Here is a 22,998-nt window from a genome sequence, read left to right on the forward strand (position 1 = left end):
AAATCATTTTTAAATGTAATTATTTTTAGTAAAATTGTACCGCCAAATGCTTTGGAGTACTGAGAAATGTTAAGCATGTCTCAGACAAAATGTGCAAAAACTGTACCTTTAGGGAACAACAGCTTGCCACTTTCCTTGCAGTTCCCTTAAAATTACATCTTTGTACCTTTTAAGCACCTAAAAGGTTCATAGCAGTACCTTAAGGTAGGTATTGCTACTCTAAGGTTCTTATATGCACATTTTAGGGGTAAAAAAAGGGTACTGCCCCAGTGGCAAGCTGTTGTTCCCATAATGGTACAATTTTTACACATTTTTTTCTTAGAGTAGCACTTACTCAAGCAGTGAACAATTAAAAAAAAACTGCTAGTTTACTTTAGTTTTAGGGCCTGTTTCAACTAAATGTGGATAACATGATTGCATACCAATTTTTTTTTATTTTTTTTTTGTCATAGCTATTAATTGTAACCAGTAACTGCTACATTTCCTATTTGTAGTTTCGCACAAATGTGACAAAGTAAACCTGGGGTTTGTAATGTTATAAGAGAATCAAACCACAGATGCTCGAGATGGTCTAAACTGCTCTGAAATCTCTTAAATGAACCAAGTGACACCCAGAGACCCAGAGAAACCATGAAAGTGTGGGACATTTGTTTTTTTGCACCATTCATGACATCATTGGCAGAATCTCATGTGTATGGGCCGCACTCTGTGGTGATTTACATAAGGTTAACATTGACTAGTTTATTTTACTCAGTTTAGTAAAAGCAAGTTGCTGTACATCAAATAATGAATGTTAGCAATATACTTTTAATCTAGTACTCTGCCGCAGTAGTTAAGACCATGTCCCACTCAAGTCAACTTAAGATACTGTGTTCGACATCAAGAGCCTGCCGATTATCCAACTATCACCTCATCTGCCATTACAAAGCTCTCCTCATTTCTCACACCTGTTTAAAACACACGTTCAGCCAGTCATGTCATGAATGCACCTCTGAACAGATGCACATCACATCCTGCGTCCAAAGGCATGTAGGATTTAGATAGCACTCTAAAGAAAGTCACAGCAGATAAAACAAGCCTACAGTGATGCATAAAAGATCTTTAGATGTCAGAGACGTGATGTAACGGTTAGATGTAGCTGCATTGAAGGTGTTCTGTGGCGCATTCCTCTTCATTCTTCCATTGAATGCAGCAGACAGGTCTGTTTTATTCAAGTGCACCTGGTATCTGTGTGAGACAGGCCATTCATCTTGTTCCACTCTCTTTGATGTACGAGATTTCACCTTTAGAGCCTCACTCTCTCTATCAGCAGATAAACGTACTGCTGCTCTTGTTACACTGCTTACTGGAAAGTGTGTGTGTGTGTGTGTGTGTGTGTGTGTGTGTGTGTGTGTGTGTGTGTGTGTGTGAGCCGATCTGCTCTATTTCAGATGTTTTTTTTAAACAGAACTTGTCAGGCAATTCCTGTCTCACATCTTAGTCAAATATTGTAGTTCATTATATTTAGCGGGGCCCAAAAAGTCTGAGAAGCTACTGTTCATTTACACACATTTTTTATGTATTTTTCATATAATTCTTTTTATTAATTTTATTCTAAATGTGGCCCTAATTTAAATACTTTTTCATTGCAAAATTATATATTATATTATAGATTTTTTTTGTTTTGTCTGTTTCTTTAATAACAGCAGCACTCATGATGCATAAACTCTACATGTTTGTGTAAAACTTGATCATTTTTCCAGCATGATTTGAGATTATCCAAATAACATGGATTATGGAAGTAAATCCTGTAAAAAGTAACTGTTCAAAGGAGTTCACATGATCAATGCTTATTTGATTAGAGACCTAGAAATAGTATCTGAATTTCTTATCCTTTTATATCATAAATTTTTACATTTTTCAAAGTCCTAGAAGTTGCGGTTTGATTCCAGGTTTATGTTAGATTTTGAATCCCAGATTTTTGGAGCCCATTGTGTAAAGTATGTGTGGGATGTTTCTTTTGAGAGTTTTTCTATTTGTGTCACTTAGAGTAATAAAGATAATTGTCTTATCAATGATTGAGATTTGGCGTGTGTGTGTGTGTGTGTGTGTGTGTGTGTGTTAAACGTTGTGGGAACCAAATGTCCCAACAAAGAATACCAGTAGTTTTTGACTTTGTTGGGGACCAATGTTTGTTTATTTGAGTTCTTTGCATATTCAGTTAATTTTCTCCTAAATTTCTCTATTCCCCGATATTAGGGTGTTTTTTCCATACTGGACTTTCAAAGACCTTGTGAATACTTCCATCCCTTATGCTTTGAGATGACAGCAGCCAAGAGTTGATGTATTTGCAGGCTCTATTGGAATTAGATGTCTCTTTCTTGCTTTCTTCTCCCTCTTTTTCTCTTTCTCTCTTTTTCAAATACAACAAACATTTAGATGGAAATCCAGCCATGTATTTCACCATCTGGTCCATTGGGACTTTGAATATCTTTACTCTACACATTCAAAACCACAAACTGACTAGAGGAACATTGATAGAACATTTGCAATTCGACTGTTTATATACACAAGTTGACATTAGACATTTGAATGACTGACTTGGCTTATATTAAAAGCATTTTTGAACTAATTGCAAGTGAAATATTTAGTTTTGGGAGAAAAGGCAAATACATTCTGTATTCTTCTTGCACATGACTTTGTGTGTGTGAACGTGGATATAGTCGGCTTGGCTCAGGCGTTAGTATTTAGTCCCTAAAGCCAAAGGGCCAGGCTGAGGGTGAATGACCATGTCTGAATTGTTCTCATCTCATATTTACCATCACAATGGGCGGTATTAACATTCTTGGGCCAACATTATCACTGGCAGGCATGAGCAGCCAAACTCTGCTGTTTCACAGCACCACTGATTAGTGCACCCAGGCATAGTTAATCCATCCTGTCAATCACCAGAGGAAGTCACCACGTGGGACTGAATGATAAACACTTAGACTCAGTTCGCCTGTTTTAAGCGCTAATAGAATCTGTCAACGTTTGCTTTCAGGTTTTGAAAGACCTGATTAAAGCTTTTAAATTGTCCTTTAGTGTGTACTTCTGACAGAGCAATTGATTACAGTTTTTGCTTGCAAGTTTGTGTACAGCTGCAGTTACAGTGTGTGCTTATAGTGAGTTTGTTCTTATCTGATTTCCATTTAGCATCAGCTTTTGTCCAAGTTGCATTTACAAAATGGCCAAATCCAACAGGGTAACATGATCGTCTAACTCCATTCAGTGGTAACTTTGAAGGCTGTAGTCAAAACCCTTCAAATAGCACACATGCTAGCTTTGGAGAACACATTCAGTACTTTGATTGCTTATGGCAAATGATGGGAGCAGGTGGAATAAACTGCTTAAGCTGTTAACTGTGTTTTGAAGCATTGGTGTAGTTGCTGGTCCTAGATGGTCTACCAGCTTGGACCAGCTAAAAACAAAGTCCTACCAGTTTAAGCTGTTTTGTTGTTGTTGTTTACATGGTTGCTTCCTAATGGCCATATAAAAACAACTAGATACAGTTACCAGCTTAAACTGGGTTTTTTGCATGATGTGTGCATGTTTGTTTGAGAATGTGTCCGGCAGACACAGAGGGAGTCAGTGTCCTGTCAAAATAGTCAATGTGGACACCCTTGACTGCCAGCCGAGACAAGGCCACGATGGTTTATTATTCTGCCCTAAAAATACACCCACGGCCTGCACACTCCCAAAAGCCAGCTGGATTTATTGTATTTGTTCCAGAATTATCTAAAGAAATGATGTTTAAAAAAACATACTGCATGAAAATGTTTCAAAAAGTTAATTTTTATCATTTTAAATTGTACAGTTTGTAGTATAGTGATTCCATTTCAAGAGTATTTATAACACACAACTTAACAGGAAAACATTAATGAAGTTTGACATTATACTTATATAGTTTTTGACTCCAATTTAACATTCACACTGTTGGTTTTGTTCGTACTTAATGTCTTTGAGCCCCTCTGGTCTTGCCTGATTGTTCGATGCATTGGCCTCCAATGAAAATGATTAAACTGCTATTATCAAAGAGAAAATTACATGTTACCGCAGGGACTGTCGGATTTCAGCACGACATGAATATCTTTTCACCCGTGCACATTTTTCTGTAATTCCTCTTGGCAACACAGAACACTTGTTTCATTCAGGGTCAAAGATGACATTAGTAGGGTGGAGGAAGCCATTTTGATTTCCAGTCATTTGGGATTTCCGGCCTCCCTGATGTTTTGTTAGACATCAAAGTCTATTTTCCTGTAATGGTGAATAGATTAGCTAATTTGGGAACACCTGAAACCTTTGGTAGATTGCTGTAGGCAGGTGTGCCTCTCGGCTTTGTGCTGGGGCCTTTACTGGTTTAGATTACAGGAAGATGATTTGTCTCGGAGCGCCAAGTTTAGACAAGTGGCGCAAGCATGTATGTTGAATAGCATTGCAAGGGGGTGGATCGGTGCTCTTTGACATTTAATGACAGGTATTTTCAACACAGCTGGGCCAAAGCAAACAGGATAAGCGCAGACGACTGCATCTCACACCCCACTAGCCTATGCCAGAATGTCCCTGTCTTGTGAATCAGACCCTTTGGAACCACAGAGAGCCCTTTCTTTTACTCATTCTCCCTCTTCTTTTATCTTTCTGTCTCTCTCCAATTTCCTTGCTCCCTCACTGGCTTTCACACTTTTCAGTTTGGATGTGTCTGTTATGATTAAGATGTTTTACAGTGAAAAGACACTCTTCTTAAACTGTTATAATTATCAGAGAGATTGATGTCTTTGAAGACCTTAATATCATTACCTCACTGATTGTCTCAGTATCACCCAGTCCAAGACCAATGATTCTCTTCTGCTTGTTTGTTTAATTCATGGGTATATTTTGGCAGATGGGTGTTCTGTTACTGGCCTTGCTTTGGCTCTTGTTAAGGGAGAATTTGTTTTGGTTGTGAAAATTTTTGAGATACAAGTTTATTCTGTTCCAATTTGGAATTTTCAGGAAATTTATCCTGCTCCAGCTATGAATTAATGAAGACTTATGTGTCTGAGTTTTGCACTTAGTACCATGCAGTGCTTTCTAAGAATTATGATGGTAACATCCGGTAATCTTGACTGTGATAACAGATTGTGCTGTTTATGCATACCTGAGTTCATCCATTTTTAAAATATGACACAAATAATGGCCTTGAAATCTTTTTCTTTTCTTTTTTTTCTAACTCAACCTCAGCCCAGGTTAAAATAGTTTTGCAGAAACATTAGGCACTTTCAACTATTTGTGTTGGTATCTATGCAGTGATTTCAGTGGTTAGTATTGCTTTAGATTTACTTTCATTTGCATTTCATATTGTCGCACACACATAGGGGAGAATGAAATAAGATGTCATTTTTTCCACCTTAGACTAGTGCTCAATTATATTTAGGATGTCTGCTATTAAAGAAAGCTCATCTATCTATATCTATCTATCTATCTATCTATCATTTCACACACACATATATATATATATATATAATGAAATTATGTAAATATGCTTTGAAAAGTGTTTTTTTTTTTTTTTCAGAATTCTTTGAACAGCATTTATTTTAAAAAGAAATCTTTTGTAACATTATAAATTGCTTTACTTTTAACTTTTGATCAATTTAATGTGATCTTGCTGAATAAAAGTATTAATTTCTTAAAAGGAAAAAAAATCATACTGACCCCAATCTTTTAGTAGTGTGCAGTGTTACCAAGTCTGCAGTTTTCCCGCGGAATTGGGCTACTTTTACACTGTTGCCGCGGGCTGTTTTTCATGTCTGTGGGTTGAAGCAACCCCAAATTACATGATATTTAGCCCCTGGAATGAAAATTTTACCAGGGGAACGCTGCCAGAAATGCAGATTTTACCCCTCAGAACGCAATTTTTACCTGGGGACCCTCCCTGAAATGCGATTGGGCTAGTTTTGTTGTGAAAACCTGGCAACCTTGGTAGTGTGTGTTATATCAGTTTACGTTGACATGCAAAAAATGCTTGTAAGGTTTTTTTTTGTGTGTGTGTGTGTGTTTCTGTCAGTCACGGACAGCTGTGTATTATGAACCCTTTTTAAAAATATGGTGACATTGTACTCCACTGCCTCCCATGTATCATATGAAGCAGAGGCATTCTGACAGGTCAGGTCATCATTTGGGTGCAGGGTTTTAGAATGGTGATCTGGGTAGTACCATTAGCAGTTAACAGTTGAGATCAGTACTCTAGCTGACTGCCTCTGTCATCTGCCTCCCATTCCTTCCTTCTTGTCTGTCTGGCTTCTCATCTGTCACACACACTTTTGAAGTTTACCAGGATGAGTTCACATTCCAACACCCCTTTGCTAGATTACATCTAATAAGTTTTGGTCAGATTGGTGGTTGAAAGTTCTTTGTAGTTCTGATGTTGTGAGAGTCCAGTTAAATGGTTTTGTTAAGTATAGAAATCAGTCACAGATTCTCATTGGTGCTCTTTCTCATGTGTGTTTTCCAGGCGGACATGATGTTCAGTTCAGGAGTGTTCTGGATGGGCCTGATCTTTATTCCCATCACCTCACTGGTGTTTGATGTGGCCTACAAAGTGTGAGTTGAGTTTCTTCAGTACCAGCCATGCAACCCTTAACTTGTCTTCCTATGTGTCACCAGAGGTTGTAATTAAGCCCAACATTTTTGTCTTGTATAAAATATTAAAAGCATTGATAGATAATTCAAAATGCTTACTATTCATGCTTAGTTTTAACTGGCAGGCTGAAGGTCTGTTCTGATGGGGTTGCAAACAGTAGGCAAAAATGTTTTAGCAATTTGTTTTCTTCAGTCAATAATTTTTTTTTTTTTTTTTTTTTTTTTTTTTTTTTGCTTTTTGGTCAGAATGGGGGGTGTTTGGTGATAATCTGATGCTAAATTCATTCTTACCCCTTAGATCATACTGCTAAACATTATTACAAAATGCCTACTATCATTTTATTGGATAAAAATGTGGTTAAAAAAATAGGATAATTTAAATTTTTGTTTTTTCTTTCTCACAGTTTTGACTTTTTATGTTGATTTTCCTCAGTATGAAAAGGTTGTGCTTTAAGACCCTGGTTGATGAGGTGCAGGAGTTGGAGGCGCTGTCCAAAGATCCAGGAGCTGTGGTGCACGGGAAGAGGTGAGAGCCATTCCTTGTGAATTCATAATATAACCGAACAAGCAAAAACAGCGGATCAGCAGGGATCACCTCCAAGTGTAAACGATCCTTCTGGCTGCTCTCCCGGCTCCGGTCTCGTTCTGTCTCCTCAACCTCTCACTGGAGACACATCTGTCCAGCAGGAAGTTTGTCTTTAATTCGATCGCTCTTCTGTGGGAAGAGAAAAGAGACTCCCATTATGCGCATAATGATGTCTGTGTCTCACTGTTTTTTTCTTTGTGTCCTTCCCTGTAGTTTGACCGAGAGAGCCCAGCTCCTGAAGAACGTCTTTAAGAAGAGCACCGTCAGTCTGTACCGGTCCGACTCCATGCAGCAGAATCTACTCCGTACGTCAGCGACACTCATGTGCTCTGCCACCCACAGGCACACGGACACAGACACACCAACATGTTCTCCACAACGCAGATATCACAGACAGACTCATGCAGAATCACTGATGCACACACACCCCACCATTCCCATCTGCAGCATCAAAATGCAGGTTCACTCTCACACGCAAGGGCTTATGGACGTGCAACTGCAGACACTTACTGAAGTACAAACCTGAACCAAAGCCCCTGAAAATTAGGTGAGGATGGTTGTCCTTGACAGCTGCAGATAGTAACTAATGTAGCCATAATATCACTCGAAAGAAACAGCTGCATTAACATAGCTGGAGTTAGACAGTGAGCTGGCACCAGTCATAGGGTTCCTCCTCAGGCAGCTGTTTTTGGGCACAGGAACTCAAATCTCATGCATTTATCAGTTCATAACATGGGCTTCCGTGTCAAATCTGGAGGATATAGCTGTCCAAAATTGACTTTGATTATTAAAGCTGATTCATGAGGTCATATATGTACAGTCACAGAGTTCACACATACACACACTGTCTTATCACATTACTAACATTTTCTCCCTGGATATGCTGTTATACTACAAGTTATACTACATGTGCTTCCTTTCAGTGGTTTTCAACTGGTAAGCTGCAGGTCTGTTCTGATGGGCTCACAAACAGCAGCCGAAAACAATACTGGAGGCAAATACTAAAATGCAGCTAGTTAGGATAGAAAAATAAGGCTTTAAAATATATAAATATATTTTATAATAGTTTCATTTAAAAAAAAAAAAATTTTTTTAAATTTAATTATTATATATATATATATATATATATATATATATACACACACACATACAGTGGGTACAGAAAGTATTCAGACCCCCTTAAATTTATCACTCTTTGTTATATTGCAGCCATTTGCTAAAATGATTTAAGTTCATTTTTTTTCCTCATTAATGTACACACAGCACCCCATATTGACAGAAAAACACAGAATTGTTGACATTTTTGCAGATTTATTAAAAAAGAAAAACTGAAATATCACATGGTCCTAAGTATTCAGACCCTTTGCTCAGTATTTAGTAGAAGCACCCTTTTGATCTAATACAGCCATGAGTCTTTTTGGGAAAGATGCAACAAGTTTTTCACACCTGGATTTGGGGATCCTCTGCCATTCCTCCTTGCAGATCCTCTCCAGTTCTGTCAGGTTGGATGGTAAACGTTGGTGGACAGCCATTTTTAGGTCTCTCCAGAGATGCTCAATTGGGTTTAAGTCAGGGCTCTGGCTGGGCCATTCAAGAACAGTCACGGAGTTGTTGTGAAGCCACTCCTTCGTTATTTTAGCTGTGTGCTTAGGGTCATTGTCTTGTTGGAAGGTAAACCTTCGGCCCAGTCTGAGGTCCTGAGCACTCTGGAGAAGGTTTTCATCCAGGATATCCCTGTACTTGGCCGCATTCATCTTTCCCTCGATTGCAACCAGTCGTCCTGTCCCTGCAGCTGAAAAACACCCCCACAGCATGATGCTGTCACCACCATGCTTCACTGTTGGGACTGTATTGGACAGGTGATGAGCAGTGCCTGGTTTTCTCCACACATACCGCTTAGAATTAAGGCCAAAAAGTTCTATCTTGGTCTCATCAGACCAGAGAATCTTATTTCTCACCATCTTGGAGTCCTCCATGCAGGCTTTCATGTGTCTTGCACTGAGGAGAGGCTTCCGTCGGGCCACTCTGCCATAAAGCCCCGACTGGTGGAGGACTGCAGTGATGGTTGACTTTCTACAACTTTCTCCCATCTCCCGACTGCATCTCTGGAGCTCAGCCACAGTGACCTTTGGGTTCTTCTTTACCTCTCTCACCAAGGCTCTTCTCCCCCGATAGCTCAGTTTGGCCGGATAGCCAGCTCTAGGAAGGTCGTCCCAAACGTCTTCCATTTAAGGATTATGGAGGCCACTGTGCTCTTAGGAACCTTAAGTGCAGCAGAAATTTTTTTGTAACCTTGGCCAGATCTGTGCCTTGCCACAATTCTGTCTCTGAGCTCTTCAGGCAGTTCCTTTGACCTCATGATTCTCATTTGCTCTGACATGCACTGTGAGCTGTAAGGTCTTATATAGACAGGTGTGTGGCTTTCCTAATCAAGTCCAATCAGTATAATCAAACACAGCTGGACTCAAATGAAGGTGTAGAACCATCTCAAGGATGATCAGAAGAAATGGACAGCACCTGAGTTAAATATATGAGTGTCACAGCAAAGGGTCTGAATACTTAGGACCATGTGATATTTCAGTTTTTCTTTTTTAATAAATCTGCAAAAATGTCAACAATTCTGTGTTTTTCTGTCAATATGGGGTGCTGTGTGTACATTAATGAGGGAAAAAAATTAACTTAAATGATTTTAGCAAATGGCTGCAATATAACAAAGAGTGAAAAATGTAAGGGGGTCTGAATACTTTCCGTACCCACTGTATATATTTATTAGATTTATTACATTGATTGATTTTTTTTATTTATTTTATTATCTTAAATATTTGACATTTTTTTAACATTATTTTTGTTTACTTTTGTGTATCAAACTGTTCTTACTATAAGCTGTGGATGATGTCCAAAGTAAAATCTGGCTCTTGAAGCATAACCAGTTGAGAACCATTGCCTTTTCATTTCTTTATAGTTTTACATTCATATTTCTTTTCTGTTTGTTGCCTCTCTTTATTTGCTCTATTTTTTGTGTTTGCTTTTAGGTGAGGATGGGGGACGTTCAGTGATAGTCTGATGTTATATGCATTTTTCCCTTAGCTCATACCGCTAAGCATTATTACAGTTGCCTTACAAAAACAATACATATTAACCCTATAATTAAACCTGCATTGTCCATTACGTCCTTCCCATTCCCCACCTGTGCATGTGCTGCTGTGCTGCTGTGTTTTGATTGACGGGCAGAGTCATATTTAATCATTTCAATTTGCCACTATCATTCCCACAATGCATTGCCCTCCTCGGCCTCTTGCATGTGCCCCCTCAGGCCAGCAGGTAGAGGTCGAGTCGGTTGAGACATAAGGTGAGTCATAGAACAAAGGGCCAATCCCAGTGTGCAGTGCTCTAGAGACCATAGCGCTAGTTATGAGTGAGAAATTAAAATGACTATAATTTAAATAGATATTTTATTATATTTGTCTAGAGTCCAAATCAAAGGATTTTTTTTTTTTTTTTTGCTTCAAAAACTTTATTGACTATATTTGAATAAATGAGCCACATTTCTTCTTAGAAAAAGTAGTTGATTCTTCCAGGTAGAATCAATAATCTGACATTACAACACTCGCAGTGTCTTATTTCCTGCCAACTTCCATTTGGAGTCTGCCAAGATAATTACTATTGACTACCCCAATCATCCCAGCCAGCCCACCCACAGTGCCATAGCACTTCTCAAGGTCCCCTCTGAGACCGATTTGAATTTTTTTGTTTATTTCTGGAAGCAGGCAATCAGGATGTCTTGCATACTGATGTCTTTTTTGCTGCGTCTTTCTCCAGACAACAGACCTCCATTAATTTGGACCAATACAACTACTTTCAGCTATATTGGTCTCATTAGTTTATGTAAGTCATTGTAAGGGCTTATTAGACCCCTATTAGAATCCCAACAACAGGACACTGTGAATAATCCAGACAGCCCTTGAATCCTCTTTTATGAGTTTACAGACAATGTTCCTTCTGGGGTTTTTTTTTCTTCCTTTTTTTTTCTGGCTGAGCAAAAACTATTTCTATTGGTCAGGGCCATATATTTATTTATAAACCAATATAATAAAAACAATTGTCTAATAAACTTAAAGGATTAGTTCACTTTAAAATGAAAATTACCCAAAGCTTTACTCACCCTCAAGTCATCCTAGGTGACTTTCTTCTTTCTGATGAATACAATCGGAGTTATATCAAAGACTATAGAATAACACAAGACATGTCACTCGTATTGTTTTGAATGGGAGAAAGTGTAAAGCGCAATATGGCGGAATAAGTCCCGCCTTCAAAATAAGAGCCAATCGTCGACTGGTAAAGTCATCGCGTCACTGCAGCAGCCGTTAGAAGCACCGGTTTCTATAGAAACAGACGCGCGCCTCCGAAATAAGGCACAAGAAACACGCATTTAGGTCTGCCTAAAAAATAGCGTTTGGAAAAAAAAATTATGAGACAGATGTTGTCAGATTTCATTGGTGATTTCAAATATGAAATTTAATCCAAAGCTTGGCAAACAGCTTTGGAGAATTTGATGTTTTTCATCAAATTCTGATGAGGCGTTTCAAAGATGGCCGCCGAGTGAAATGACTTGTCTTAAAGGGACTTTGGTTATATTAATAAATATCCTGATGCATCCAAGCTTTATAATGGCAGAGAACGGAAACAACGAGTATGACGCAACGTCAGTTACGCTTTTTCGTAAGTTGAATACGGAAGACAGAAGCTAGATATTTTACTTCATAACTTGTTAAATATGGATATTATTTTTACGCATCGCTTTGCTTCAGAAGGCCTTTATTAACCCCCCGGAGCTGTGTAGAGTACGTTTATGATGGACGGATGCACTTTCTTGAGTTTTAAACTCATTGGTCCCATTCACTGCCATTATAAAGCTTGGACGCGTCAGGATATTTATTAATATATCTCTGATTGTGTTCATCAGAAAGAATAAAGTCATATACACCTAGAATGGCTTGAGGGTGAGTAAAGCTTGGGCTAATTTCCATTTGAAAGTGAACTAATCCTTTAAAATACTGTTGGTACAATTTTTGTGCTGTTCTGCACACATTTACTTTATTTTCTTCATTAAAATATGACTGTGAATAATCATTTATTTAGTTCTGATTTAAGAAATTTTTTCTTAGCACACCTTGGTATCGTGGTTATGATTTAAGAGAGGGCTTGTGCTAAAGAAACACAAAATTAGCTTCTTTTTTTCATCTCATGGCTTGTTTATTTTGTCTGCTTGTTTTTCTATGATTTTATTTGTATCACTTGTCTCCTAAGTTTGCCAGCAGAATGTTTAGTTGTGTGTATTTATCTGATGCATGTTTTCTGGGTCCTGTTTACAGACGGCTACGCATTCTCACAGGATGAGAACGGAGTGCTCTCCCAGTCTGAGGTCATCAGAGCCTACGACACCACCAAGCAGCGGACCAATGAGTGGTGAGATCCGGCTCGCTGGACCCCGCCCCCTTTCAGCGGTCACACAACATTTTAAAAGCTGACAGAGAGCTGAAGCCTGTCAGTTTAACTTTGGCCAGCCTAGGGCACCCTGGGCAACAATGGATACGAAAAACGAAGCAGTATGAGAAAAAGAGAGGGGGAAAAAATCAAGTTCTGTTGTGCTGTAGTTGTATATTCAACAGCAGACACTAGCACTGTGCTAGCATATTTTTGCCCAGCCTGTGGTCAGTATGGTTTCTGATCTGTCAAACAGAGGAGAACAGCATAAAAAATTGACTCTCCTCTCTCCTCCGCCATTCCTTCGGCTATGAGTGTTACAGCCAAATATGTGGTGTTGATGAGGGTGGTGATAAAGGTGTTGAGAAACATTTGTGGTAATGGTCTTTGACTGTGACTTCCTAATCATTAATGGCACATTAAACGCTCCCTTTTGTTTTTTAACGCTTCGGTATTTTACTTGCATCACACGCAAAAAAAAAGACGTATCCCAAGTAACTGGAAATTTCCAAAGAACATTATGAATGCAGTCCCTGTTTTTAAAACAATATGTATTTAGAAATTATAATTATAACTCCTCACATGCTGTCTGCACTAATTTGATAACTGTTTTTTTTATTATTTATTTTTTTATGTTAAATCTAATGTATCAAGGCCTTACATTTGTTGTTGCCTTCAGCCAATTACTTGTTTCATTTAGTTTTGTTTTGATTTGGGTTTTGTTTTGATCAGTCTGTTCATCGTGCCTGGTTCTTCAGATCTTCTTAGCTTTGCACGTATCTGCCATTTTTATTTTACAATTCGGCAACGTTTCAATGACTTTCTTGAACACGTTTCTGCATTCCACATCTTACACGGCTGCAATGATCACAAAGGTGCCTAACAGGAACTTTTTTTTTCCCAATGAGATAGTATTTCAGAGACTCTAGCTAGGCAGCGTTATAATAGCACGCTTACACGTTAGACCAAAATAATAATGTATCAGGCTGCTACACGAGCGTATTGAACCTAGGCCCTGTTTATGCGTCCAGCTCATCGTAAGGGCCTCGTGTGAAGCTCTTTTAGACGATCAGATGTTCACCATAATGTTTATTTGACTTAGAACAGAGTGTTAATCCCTCAAACATAAGTGCCATTAGCATAGGGGAGGAACGGAGGATTTCGCCAGACCCACACAGTATCGATACAACTTTGTCTCTATAGTTATTTTGTGAATTTGTATTTTTATATTGGACTAAGTGTGACTTTTTGGACTGATCTGCTTTGTAATGAAAACGTCATCCCTCTTTTTTTGTGGTTCCCCTTCAGAAACTGGTCGTGGTTCATGAGCTTACGTCGACTGTGACTACAACTGTCTTATTAACGCTTCTTTATTTGATGGTGGAGTTTGCGCGTTGGTTTTCTTCTCCCTGTGGGAGAGCACGTTTTGTATAGTGCGTCTGCGCAACGTGTGTCGTCTGCATGTGCATGTGAGCTACGTTACGGATGTGTGTGTGTGACTGCGTGAGTGTTCGTGATTCCGTCGGTATGCATGTCCGTTTAACTGTATTACAATAGTTCTCCAGAGAGACTCGAATGAAGATGCGTGTGTGATGTCCTTTGTGTCCGGTTGTGTGGCGCTGATCGTTTCGTCCGTCTGCACGACTCCGGGTATACTAACGGTGAGCTGTATGCCATTGCATGGCTCTGTACGTCAGCAGGTGTGTGTGTGCAGGTATAAGTGTGAGAGCGCATGTGTGTCACGTGTCTGTATGTCTCTGTTCGTATGAAGCTCTGCTAAAGCTTGACCGGAGATGTTGCACAATGCACTCTTTTATCTTTTATGTGATGAATATTCTCTTATCTAGTTCATATCAGTTGCAGTATTATTTATCTGGATGGATGTACTGTACATGTTCTTAATTTAGTTTCAGATCTCAGTGTAACTCCTCTTCTTCTTCAAGCTGAAATGTCTTTTATTTAACGCGACAAGAATACATTAATAGCTCTGTGCATTTCGTTCCTTAAGCTGTGCTATTGACCGATCAGTGGCGTCGTGGGTCATCATCCGACTCAAACACTGGAAATATGATGTGACGTTGGTTAAAGGCTTGGACTGTTGCTTTCTAAAATCCTGTCTGTCAAAGTGACTGACTGCATGAATGGAAAAGTCGTTCTTGGTTTAGCCTAAATGTTAATTGTACGCTGAATCTTCCTCTAGTGTTGGTCACTTTAAAGAATGAAAATGCACTTTGATATGGTTTCGAATTCTGTATTGGGTGTTTTAATTTTTCTTTCTGTCTTTTTGTTAAATGATTGTTTAGCATGTTGGAACTGCAAACTTTTAAATGTTTTGTCTTTTAACTGCCATGAAGGACTACTGAAATAAACTTTACAACTGAAGCTGTTCTCTCGTAATTTCTTGATGCATCACCGGATTCTGTTAATTATATCCTGAAGAAACCTCAAGGTTATCCAAGATATATTAGTATTGGAACAGTATTGTAGCAGGCATCAGGAGAATCACTGATCATGTGTTTTATGGAGTATTCGCAGTACAGATCGCATGACTCTCCGTTGGGGATTCATTGAACATGAAATCATGATTTGGCAATTATTTGTTTTGTTTCTGTACCATAAACTTCCGAAAACTTATTTCCTGTCTAGACCAGTGCATTTCTAACATTTATTTTTCTGCACAAGCATTAAATTATACCACTTCTAAACTGTCAAATACTGTGCATTGGATTTCATGTCCTCTTTTAAAACACCTTTGAGATGTTTCACCATCTGCACAGCACTTGCTATTACGCTCTTCTTCGAAATACGTGCACACAGCAGTGCCCATCCTCTTGAAAGGGCAGTTAGGGCGTTAAAATGAACCTTGATGTCTTGTTTACAGCAAGCAAAATCTGTTTATACTGTTTAATCATGAGAAAATTCTTGCTCAGCACTTCCCATGAATGTATTCCACTGACTTTTTGTATGTTCAGGAAAATTTTTTGTGCAAAGTAATATTGACTACCGTTCGAAGGTTTGGGGCTGGAAAGTTTTTAAAACAAGTGTCTGATGCTCATGACACCAAGGATGTATTTATTTGATCAAAAATACTGTTAAAAAAAACAGTAATATTCTGAAATATAGCTATTTAAATAAATGTTTTCAATTTTAAAATATAATTTATTCTTTTAATAGCAAAGCTGAATTTTCACCATCATTACTCCAGTCTTGAGTGTCACATGATCCTTCAGAAATCACTCTAATATGATTTGTTGCTCAAGAAACATTTTCTATTGGTGTTGAAAACAGCTGTGCTTATTAACATTTTTTTTTTTTTTTTTTTTTTTTTTTTTGAAAACAGGATAATTTTTTCAGGATTCTTTGATGAATAAAAAGTTTAAAAGAACAGCATTTATTTGAAATAGAAATCTTTTAACATTATAAATGTATTGACTGTAACTTTTGATCAATTTAAAGCCTTACTGAATTAAAGTGTTAATCTTACTGACTCCAAACTTGAATAGCATACATGTATTAAAAATCAATCATTTTCTGTGACTGTTGCAATGCACAGAATTGTGCTTTAGTGTGGACTGGAATTACACTGAAGCTGGCCATCGTGTGTGGCATTAAACAGGATGCGATATTAATCTAAACAGGAAAAGGCGGAAATTCGTCAAATAAATCCTCTTATAGTTTTGATTTGTCAATGTTCTGTTGGTCAGTGACATTAATAGTTGTTATACATGTCATATTTTAATAACAGCCGGATATTTATGTTGGCCAATGCTTGATGTAACTTTATCCACTGCTATGAAAGAATTAGTCCATAGCAGGGCCGTAACCACCATAGACATTGAGGGGGACAAGTCCCCCCCAATAATTAGAAATGGTCAAATCCCAAAATGATTGAGATGGCCAATCAAATTAAAAAGTAGGCGGAGTTTACGTTCTCTTTTTGCTCGTGCACACAGTCTTCAGCACAGACGGGCGCGTCAATCGATCGCTTAACGCCATTGCGGAGGTTCTATTTTTCCGGTAAAATCACAAAACAAATGCACACAAACATGTCCCTGCTCTTGATATACAACCATTGATGGGCATCTTTGATTTTAATGAGGGAGGAAAAAAACTGCGAGGGCGGATTAGAACATGCAACCTCTGATACTGTTAACAGAAGTTCTACCACTAGACCATTAGGAAAGTTGAAAGTCTATTGCGGTTCTATTTTTTTTTTTTTTTCACTAAATTTAAGATCTAATCTCGGAACTAACAATATATTGTATTATGAAACTATCATATTAAACATGAGTTCTCAGTGTACTATTGAAATTGATTTCTGGACATCATAATGTTCTTTTTTTTCTACAATTGTTATTGTACATATCTGCGTTCACTGTTTTGTTTCTTTATGCTTTATTAAAAAAAAATAGGTTAATAGGTCCATAGGTTAAAACAAGTTTTCCATTCTTGGGTAATAGCTTCTGAAATGCCACATTTAGGCTACGTTCGCACTGTCAGTTTTTGGGATTGACAACCGCATTTACTTAAAGGTGCGAGTCTCGACATGTCCCGTTCACACAGCAACTTACAGCAGCGTCTCGAATACTGTCTGTATGAACGTGCAACCAGAGTCAAGCCCGTATTCTCTTACCAGTTACCAATATCAAAGATGGCGACGTCCATAAAACTGAAAAGTCTTATCACTTTTTGACACGACAAATTGAGCCGCGAGTTCATCCGTCAAATCTCCATTAAGTGACATAAGCTTCAATGTTAACACGCGCCAGCCGGACGCATTTAACCGTTGCACTCGCGTCTCACGTCCTTTGAGATGCTCTTTTGCGGTGTCTCGTGCATGACACGGCATTTGTCGCGCATAGAGCGCAAAACTGACGGGAGGGGCCCCGGTTGGAGAATAGTGACTGAATCTAAAACCTTCAGATGAGACACAGCTCATATCTCCATCGATGTAAGTTACCAAAAGTGAAACCACACACGAGAAACCCCCCTTACCATAGCTGCTTTCTCACACTGTATGACGTGACAGACAACTAGTTGTCCACTGCGGTTCCGTTCACACAGCGCGGGCTTTCCGAGAATGCAGTTGTGAGTCCTGAAAATTTACGGGTGTGAGTTCGGTTAAGAATGCGGTTGTCACTTCCGTAAATAACCGTACTGTGTGTGAACGTAACCAAGGACTCAAATACAGGACTGACAACCGTTTTCTGCTGCTGTGTGAACGTCATCCTGTTCTAAAGTGGAACCTCTTATGTGAGTGATGGCATACAGTTTCTTGAATGTGTCTCTTTCATTCTTAAATCTAATGCATTACTGTTGTTTATAGTGGTGAAACCAACTAAACACGGGTGAAAGATAAAACAGTTTAATTTAGCTCAAAAACACTGAGGTTAGAGACCATAATACTTAGTTGAAGGCTGTCTCATCACATGATGTAGTTCCAGCTGGACTGTACATTTAGATACACCTGATCATTTACAAAACGACTCATGTAAATTATAACAAAATACAAACTGTTGCCAATGTAATCTGAAACAGAGCCAGTAATGGCTTAAATTGCTACAAATTATACAAAATTGAAGAATGAACGCTCTCCAAACAATAAAAATAGAAGTTCTGTGCATTCATATGATGTTAACATGTGTTCCTGATGTGACAGATACTGTACGTATTATTAGCGAGAATAACGCATGATGAATGCCTGTTTTAAACATTATGAACAATCTCAGTCTGGTAACTAAACCTTTAATCTAATACCATTTCTATAAAACCCTCATTCATACATGGCACTATTTGTGTGCACGACTTGTGCAGAACTGAGATTGTCAAGAAAAAATTCTTATAATCTGTTCTTCCTTAATCAGATTACCTCAAATACAGAGGCTAAATGTTCAGTGGAGTGTCATTGACTTTTCAAAAATGTGTTTTTCAAAAATAAGACGTCTTATATCATAGAAGCAGATTGAAAGTGCATACAAGATATGATCAATTGTAGATATAGGTGCTTTGAAGTAGGCGTCCATGTTCTGGTGTGTTGTATCCAGCACCTGAGTGTCTGTCAGATTGATAGTTCACTATCTCAGCAGCTTTAGCGCTCCACATGGCTCTCTTAAATTCCAGCTGCACTCCCACATGCTGAAAGACGTATTAGTGCCTGTTTCCTTGAGCAGGAGCCCCTGTAATATGAGTCTACAACAACACATTGTGAATAACCGACTCTTTGGTGTCCGTCTCCTTTTTGAGCAGCAGCCGAGAAGCCCAGGTCAGCTCTGGCTGAAGTCAGCAAAGCCCTTGTTCCCAGAGAAGGGTTCCTGCGGTAGGGGAAAGAAGTATTGTTGTGGCAGGAGGAACCCGGAGCTTTGCAGGGTCTGGTGGTGCAGCTGTAACTGGCTGTGACCGTGTGTGTGCTGGAGGGAGTTGCTGCCCTGTAGGCCCTGCTGGGAGGTGTAGGGCGGTGGAGGAGGTGGAGGCAGTAAGGGCTGCGTCGGGGTCACGGACACAGGAGTGGACGCTGAGGAGGATGAGACCATCAGGAGCTGCTGTTGCGAACACTGCCCCAGCGTGTCACCCCGGCCCAGGGAGAAGCGACGGACTGAGCTCCCTCCTCCCGCTGAGCTGGAGCTGGTGGTGGCCGTGCTGGACTGGCGTGACGGTGTGCGCTGGCTGGGAGGGGCTGTGGTGAAGATCATGGGGATGGTTTCGCCCTGACTGCGCAGCGAGAAGCGGATCGGCTGCTGGGTGGGTTGCTTGGGCCGCAGGCAGGTGCAGCAGTACACGGCCACCAGAGAACCCACCACTACAAACGCCACGAAGATGGAGCCCACCATCAGAAAGGGCACGTAGATGGGCTCTAAAAGAGAGAAACGGCACTGGTGCTTAAAGAGTTGAATCCAATAATGCTTATATTCCTAAACTTAATATTGAGCATGATATAAAACAAATTTTTAATGACAATAACAGTTCTTTAGAGGACACTTAATATTCAGTAAAATTAACAACTGCACTAACATGACTGGACGAGAATAAAACTTCAACTGAACTGAGCTGAATAATGACACTATTGTCTTCTGTAGAGCTGCTTTATAGCTGAATCAAGTTAATTTCATAATTGATAAACTGTGCAACATTGACACTTACTGAACTGAATCAACATTAATTATAAGTATGCAACACTATATAAATAAATGTGACTTTGAATTTAGGTAATTATCATTACACTCTTATAAATTATGGTTTCACAAATGTTATTTTCAAATCCTTTTCTATTGAAAATGTGTGATAGTTGTTGCTTAAGATTTCATTTATTGCTTGGTTATTTAATAGTGAAAATTAATTTTGAAAGCACCAATAACAGCAAAGTAATGACCAGTGTTGAGCTAAATCAAGATATAACACATTTTCTTTATATAAAGGGAATCTTTTAACTGCTTAATACATAAATGTACACATTAACTATCTTTTCAATATCTAAATTGGCAAAAACTGTTTTTAAAATATTCAAAGCACATTCCCACTGTTTGCTTGAGGTTATGGCTTTAAAGCACCCAAATGTGTTTGTGTACCCAGTTTAAGTCTGTGTAAACTGAATGTTTAATCATGTTAAGATATTAAGACATGACTCAGTTTTGGGGGTCAGTCACCAACATAAACATTATTTCTTCCTACTTTTCCTATGTACATGTTACTGAGATCAGTAGGCGATATTATGTGGAATGAGGAATAATGATCATCTGGTCATACAGATGACATTTGACAGGTCGTGTCTAAATCATTAATGAAGCCTTTATCAAAATATGACTTGTAACAATATTTAGTTTGTTCATGAATGTGATTAGTTGTGTAGTAATAATGTACTATACATTTCTTAAAACACTGCAAACATTTCAGCCAACTAAATAAACTTGTTTCATTGCTTTTTATTTTTATTTTATTTTTAATTAAAATCACCACATGCAGTGACTGCACCATTTCAACCACTTTGAATTTGAACCGTTAAGTTCGAAATCAACAAATTAGGATGATAAGATCATTTTCTCCATGCAGTGGGTGTGTAGAAGTGCAGGTGTGTCAGGTTAACCTCTGCTCTGCTCAAATAAGTCTGTCAGCCAAGTGCTGGCATATGAAATCCTTTTATTTCTGCTGGCATTTTATCTGAGTAAAGCATTGTGTAATACACTCTTCATTCTTAAGACCAAAAATATCACATAATCCTGTTATGACATTCTGTAATGTGATAATTTTGCTGGTAACAAGTAAACTATTATAATTCAACCAGATGTCAATACGGCTTAATTTTATATCCCTGTTCTAAACTAGACACGTAGCCCATTTTTCATAAAACATGCTATCTAGAACTATTTGTTTTACACATTTGTTTTTAAAAATTGTTAATAGTAAGAGGATAAAACTACTTTGCAGGAAAAACATTTTTATAAATGAGAAACTTTATAGTTGGCGTTTGTTCAGTTTCAGTCAGTTGCCTGAATCATAGGCATATAATGGCGAATATTATATAGGCTATATATAGTGAGTGTATATATATATACTCAGCTTTTTTTCTGAGTGTTTTACTTTTTTATTTTATTAATTTTTATTTAATATTTTTATTTATGAGTTAATCTGTGTCTTACGGGCAGCATATTGCGTGTTGTTCTCCACTTCTCTGTCGTTCGTGCAGGTTCCCTGGTCGAGGCGCGCGTCCGGCGCCGCGCAGCAGTAGCGCAGCGAGCAGCTCCCGCAGCACACCGTCGCGTCCGCCGTATCAAAGTCCTCCGGACACTGAAAGCCATCATGATAATTCCCACTGCTGTCTAGCCAGCCGTGACAGTACTCTCCCCGGGCATCAGATATCCGCAGATTCCATGTCAAATACCCCAAGACTAGGCAATTCAGCAGGCGCACCATACCGGCAAGATGCGCTTTAATTTGCCAGTTCCTCTCAAACAGAGCGCGCCTGATAAACTGGCGTTTTGGGGTTAAGCGAGCTTTAAACGAACTAGCAAGGATTTGGGAAAATACTCCATCAGCTCATAAGATTTAAATCAGTCAGTGGAGTTAAATCCAAAATTGTTGTCCAAATCCAATATTAGGAATCATCCAGCTCCGGTCTAGATTGATTTAAAATATCACTTCCAGAAATTCCATGATTCTATCCACATTTTATCCGCTCCCGCTGATTACTGACATTTTAGTCTCGTTAACTTTTCATCGAATATGCCTACTTTTGATATCCATGTGGATGTAAAATAATGAACTGCCACCTATACGTTATTTATCAATGACTGGTAAAAACACTTTCCTATCTTGCAGTTCTTCCCAAGAAGTTCTGACTGCACAGAGACTCGCGCGTCTGCTCTGAGGCGACTTTTGAAATGTGCTGCTCTCGTGAGTTTGTTTTAGACTCGCACCCGCTCCGTTTCTATGACGCGCACGCAGCTGGCCGGCCGGACGTGCGCATTCATACAGCTTGTATCTAATCTACGTCCTGTTGCCCGGGGAGTGTTTCATCTGGACCCGATTCAGGTGTATTCTCTGTCCAATATCTTTAATAGAAAAGTCTGTTTCTTTTTTTCTTTCTTTCTTTCTTTTTTTTTTTTTTTTTTTTTTAACAGTTTCTTTTTTGCTCAAGCTGTTTTTAGCTTAGAGTCTTTACAATTAAAATTAAAATTTCATAAGTGTCATGTTGTCGCCCTCTTCTGGCCATTGTTGTTTTTGGAAAGCTGATAACACACTGGAGGCTATTATTTACAGGCTCATTTGTATTTTATGAAAAGAAATAATACGTTTTTGGTTTGTTTATTTTACACATGCCTCTCTAAGGGCTTAAATGGTCATCACATAGGGTTAAAGGGATAGTAAACCAAAAAATGAAAATTCTGTCATCATTTACTCGACCACAAGTTGTTCCAAACCTGTATGAATTTCTTCAGCTGATCAAGAAGATATTTTGAAAAATGTCAGTAGCTTAATTGTGCCCCATTAACTTCCATAGTAGGCTATTTCTTTCTTTCTTTCTTTCTATAGATACTATTGAAGTCATTGAAGCTCATCAGCTGTAGGTTACTGACATTCTTCAAAATATCTTCTTTTGTGGTCAGCAGAAGAAAGAAATTCATACAGGTTTGGAAAAACTTGAGGGTGAGTAAATGACAAAATTTTAATTTTTGAGTGAACTATCCCTTTAAAAGACCTGTAGACGGAGAAACCTATTTATTGATTCCATTCTCACACTCGCAGTCTTGATGTTCATGCTGCCGAATAACAGCACGCTGGTGTTTGGCCGAAGATATACA

The 22,998-nt window shown here is 38.6% G+C and overlaps 2 protein-coding genes across 5 annotated transcripts in view; one reads left to right on the forward strand and one right to left on the reverse strand.

Moving 5' to 3' along the window:
• Positions 1-15,088, forward strand: part of atp8a1 (ATPase phospholipid transporting 8A1) — a 148,746-nt gene extending 133,658 nt beyond the window's left edge. For all 4 annotated transcript variants that reach the window (XM_051918399.1, XM_051918398.1, XM_051918397.1 and 1 more), the window contains 4 exons: positions 6,509-6,597; positions 7,070-7,162; positions 7,436-7,527; positions 12,595-15,088. In XM_051918399.1, coding sequence (XP_051774359.1) covers positions 6,509-6,597; positions 7,070-7,162; positions 7,436-7,527; positions 12,595-12,692 — 372 coding nt within the window. In that variant the 3' untranslated portion in view covers positions 12,693-15,088. The remainder of the gene's footprint in view (positions 1-6,508; positions 6,598-7,069; positions 7,163-7,435; positions 7,528-12,594) is intronic.
• Positions 15,089-18,055: 2,967 nt separating this feature from the next.
• Positions 18,056-22,620, reverse strand: shisa3 (shisa family member 3). Its single transcript, XM_051918403.1, has 2 exons — positions 21,337-22,620; positions 18,056-19,556 (listed from the first exon to the last, which is right to left on the reverse strand). The coding sequence occupies exons 1-2, from the start codon at positions 21,608-21,610 to the stop codon at positions 18,970-18,972; spliced, it is 861 nt and encodes a 286-aa protein (XP_051774363.1). The 5' UTR covers positions 21,611-22,620; the 3' UTR covers positions 18,056-18,969.
• Positions 22,621-22,998: the final 378 nt, after the last annotated feature.

Source organism: Ctenopharyngodon idella, chromosome 14 (assembly GCF_019924925.1).
Source record: "Ctenopharyngodon idella isolate HZGC_01 chromosome 14, HZGC01, whole genome shotgun sequence".
NCBI classification, from domain to species: domain Eukaryota; kingdom Metazoa; phylum Chordata; class Actinopteri; order Cypriniformes; family Xenocyprididae; genus Ctenopharyngodon; species Ctenopharyngodon idella.

Coding starts and splice junctions, on each gene's coding strand:
- shisa3 (XM_051918403.1), bottom strand. CDS start 21,610: ATGGTGCGCCTGCTGAATTGCCTAGTCTTGGGGTATTTGACATGGAAT. Junction 19,557..21,336: donor CAACACGCAATATGCTGCCC/GTAAGACACAGA, acceptor TCTCTCTTTTAG/AGCCCATCTACGTGCCCTTT.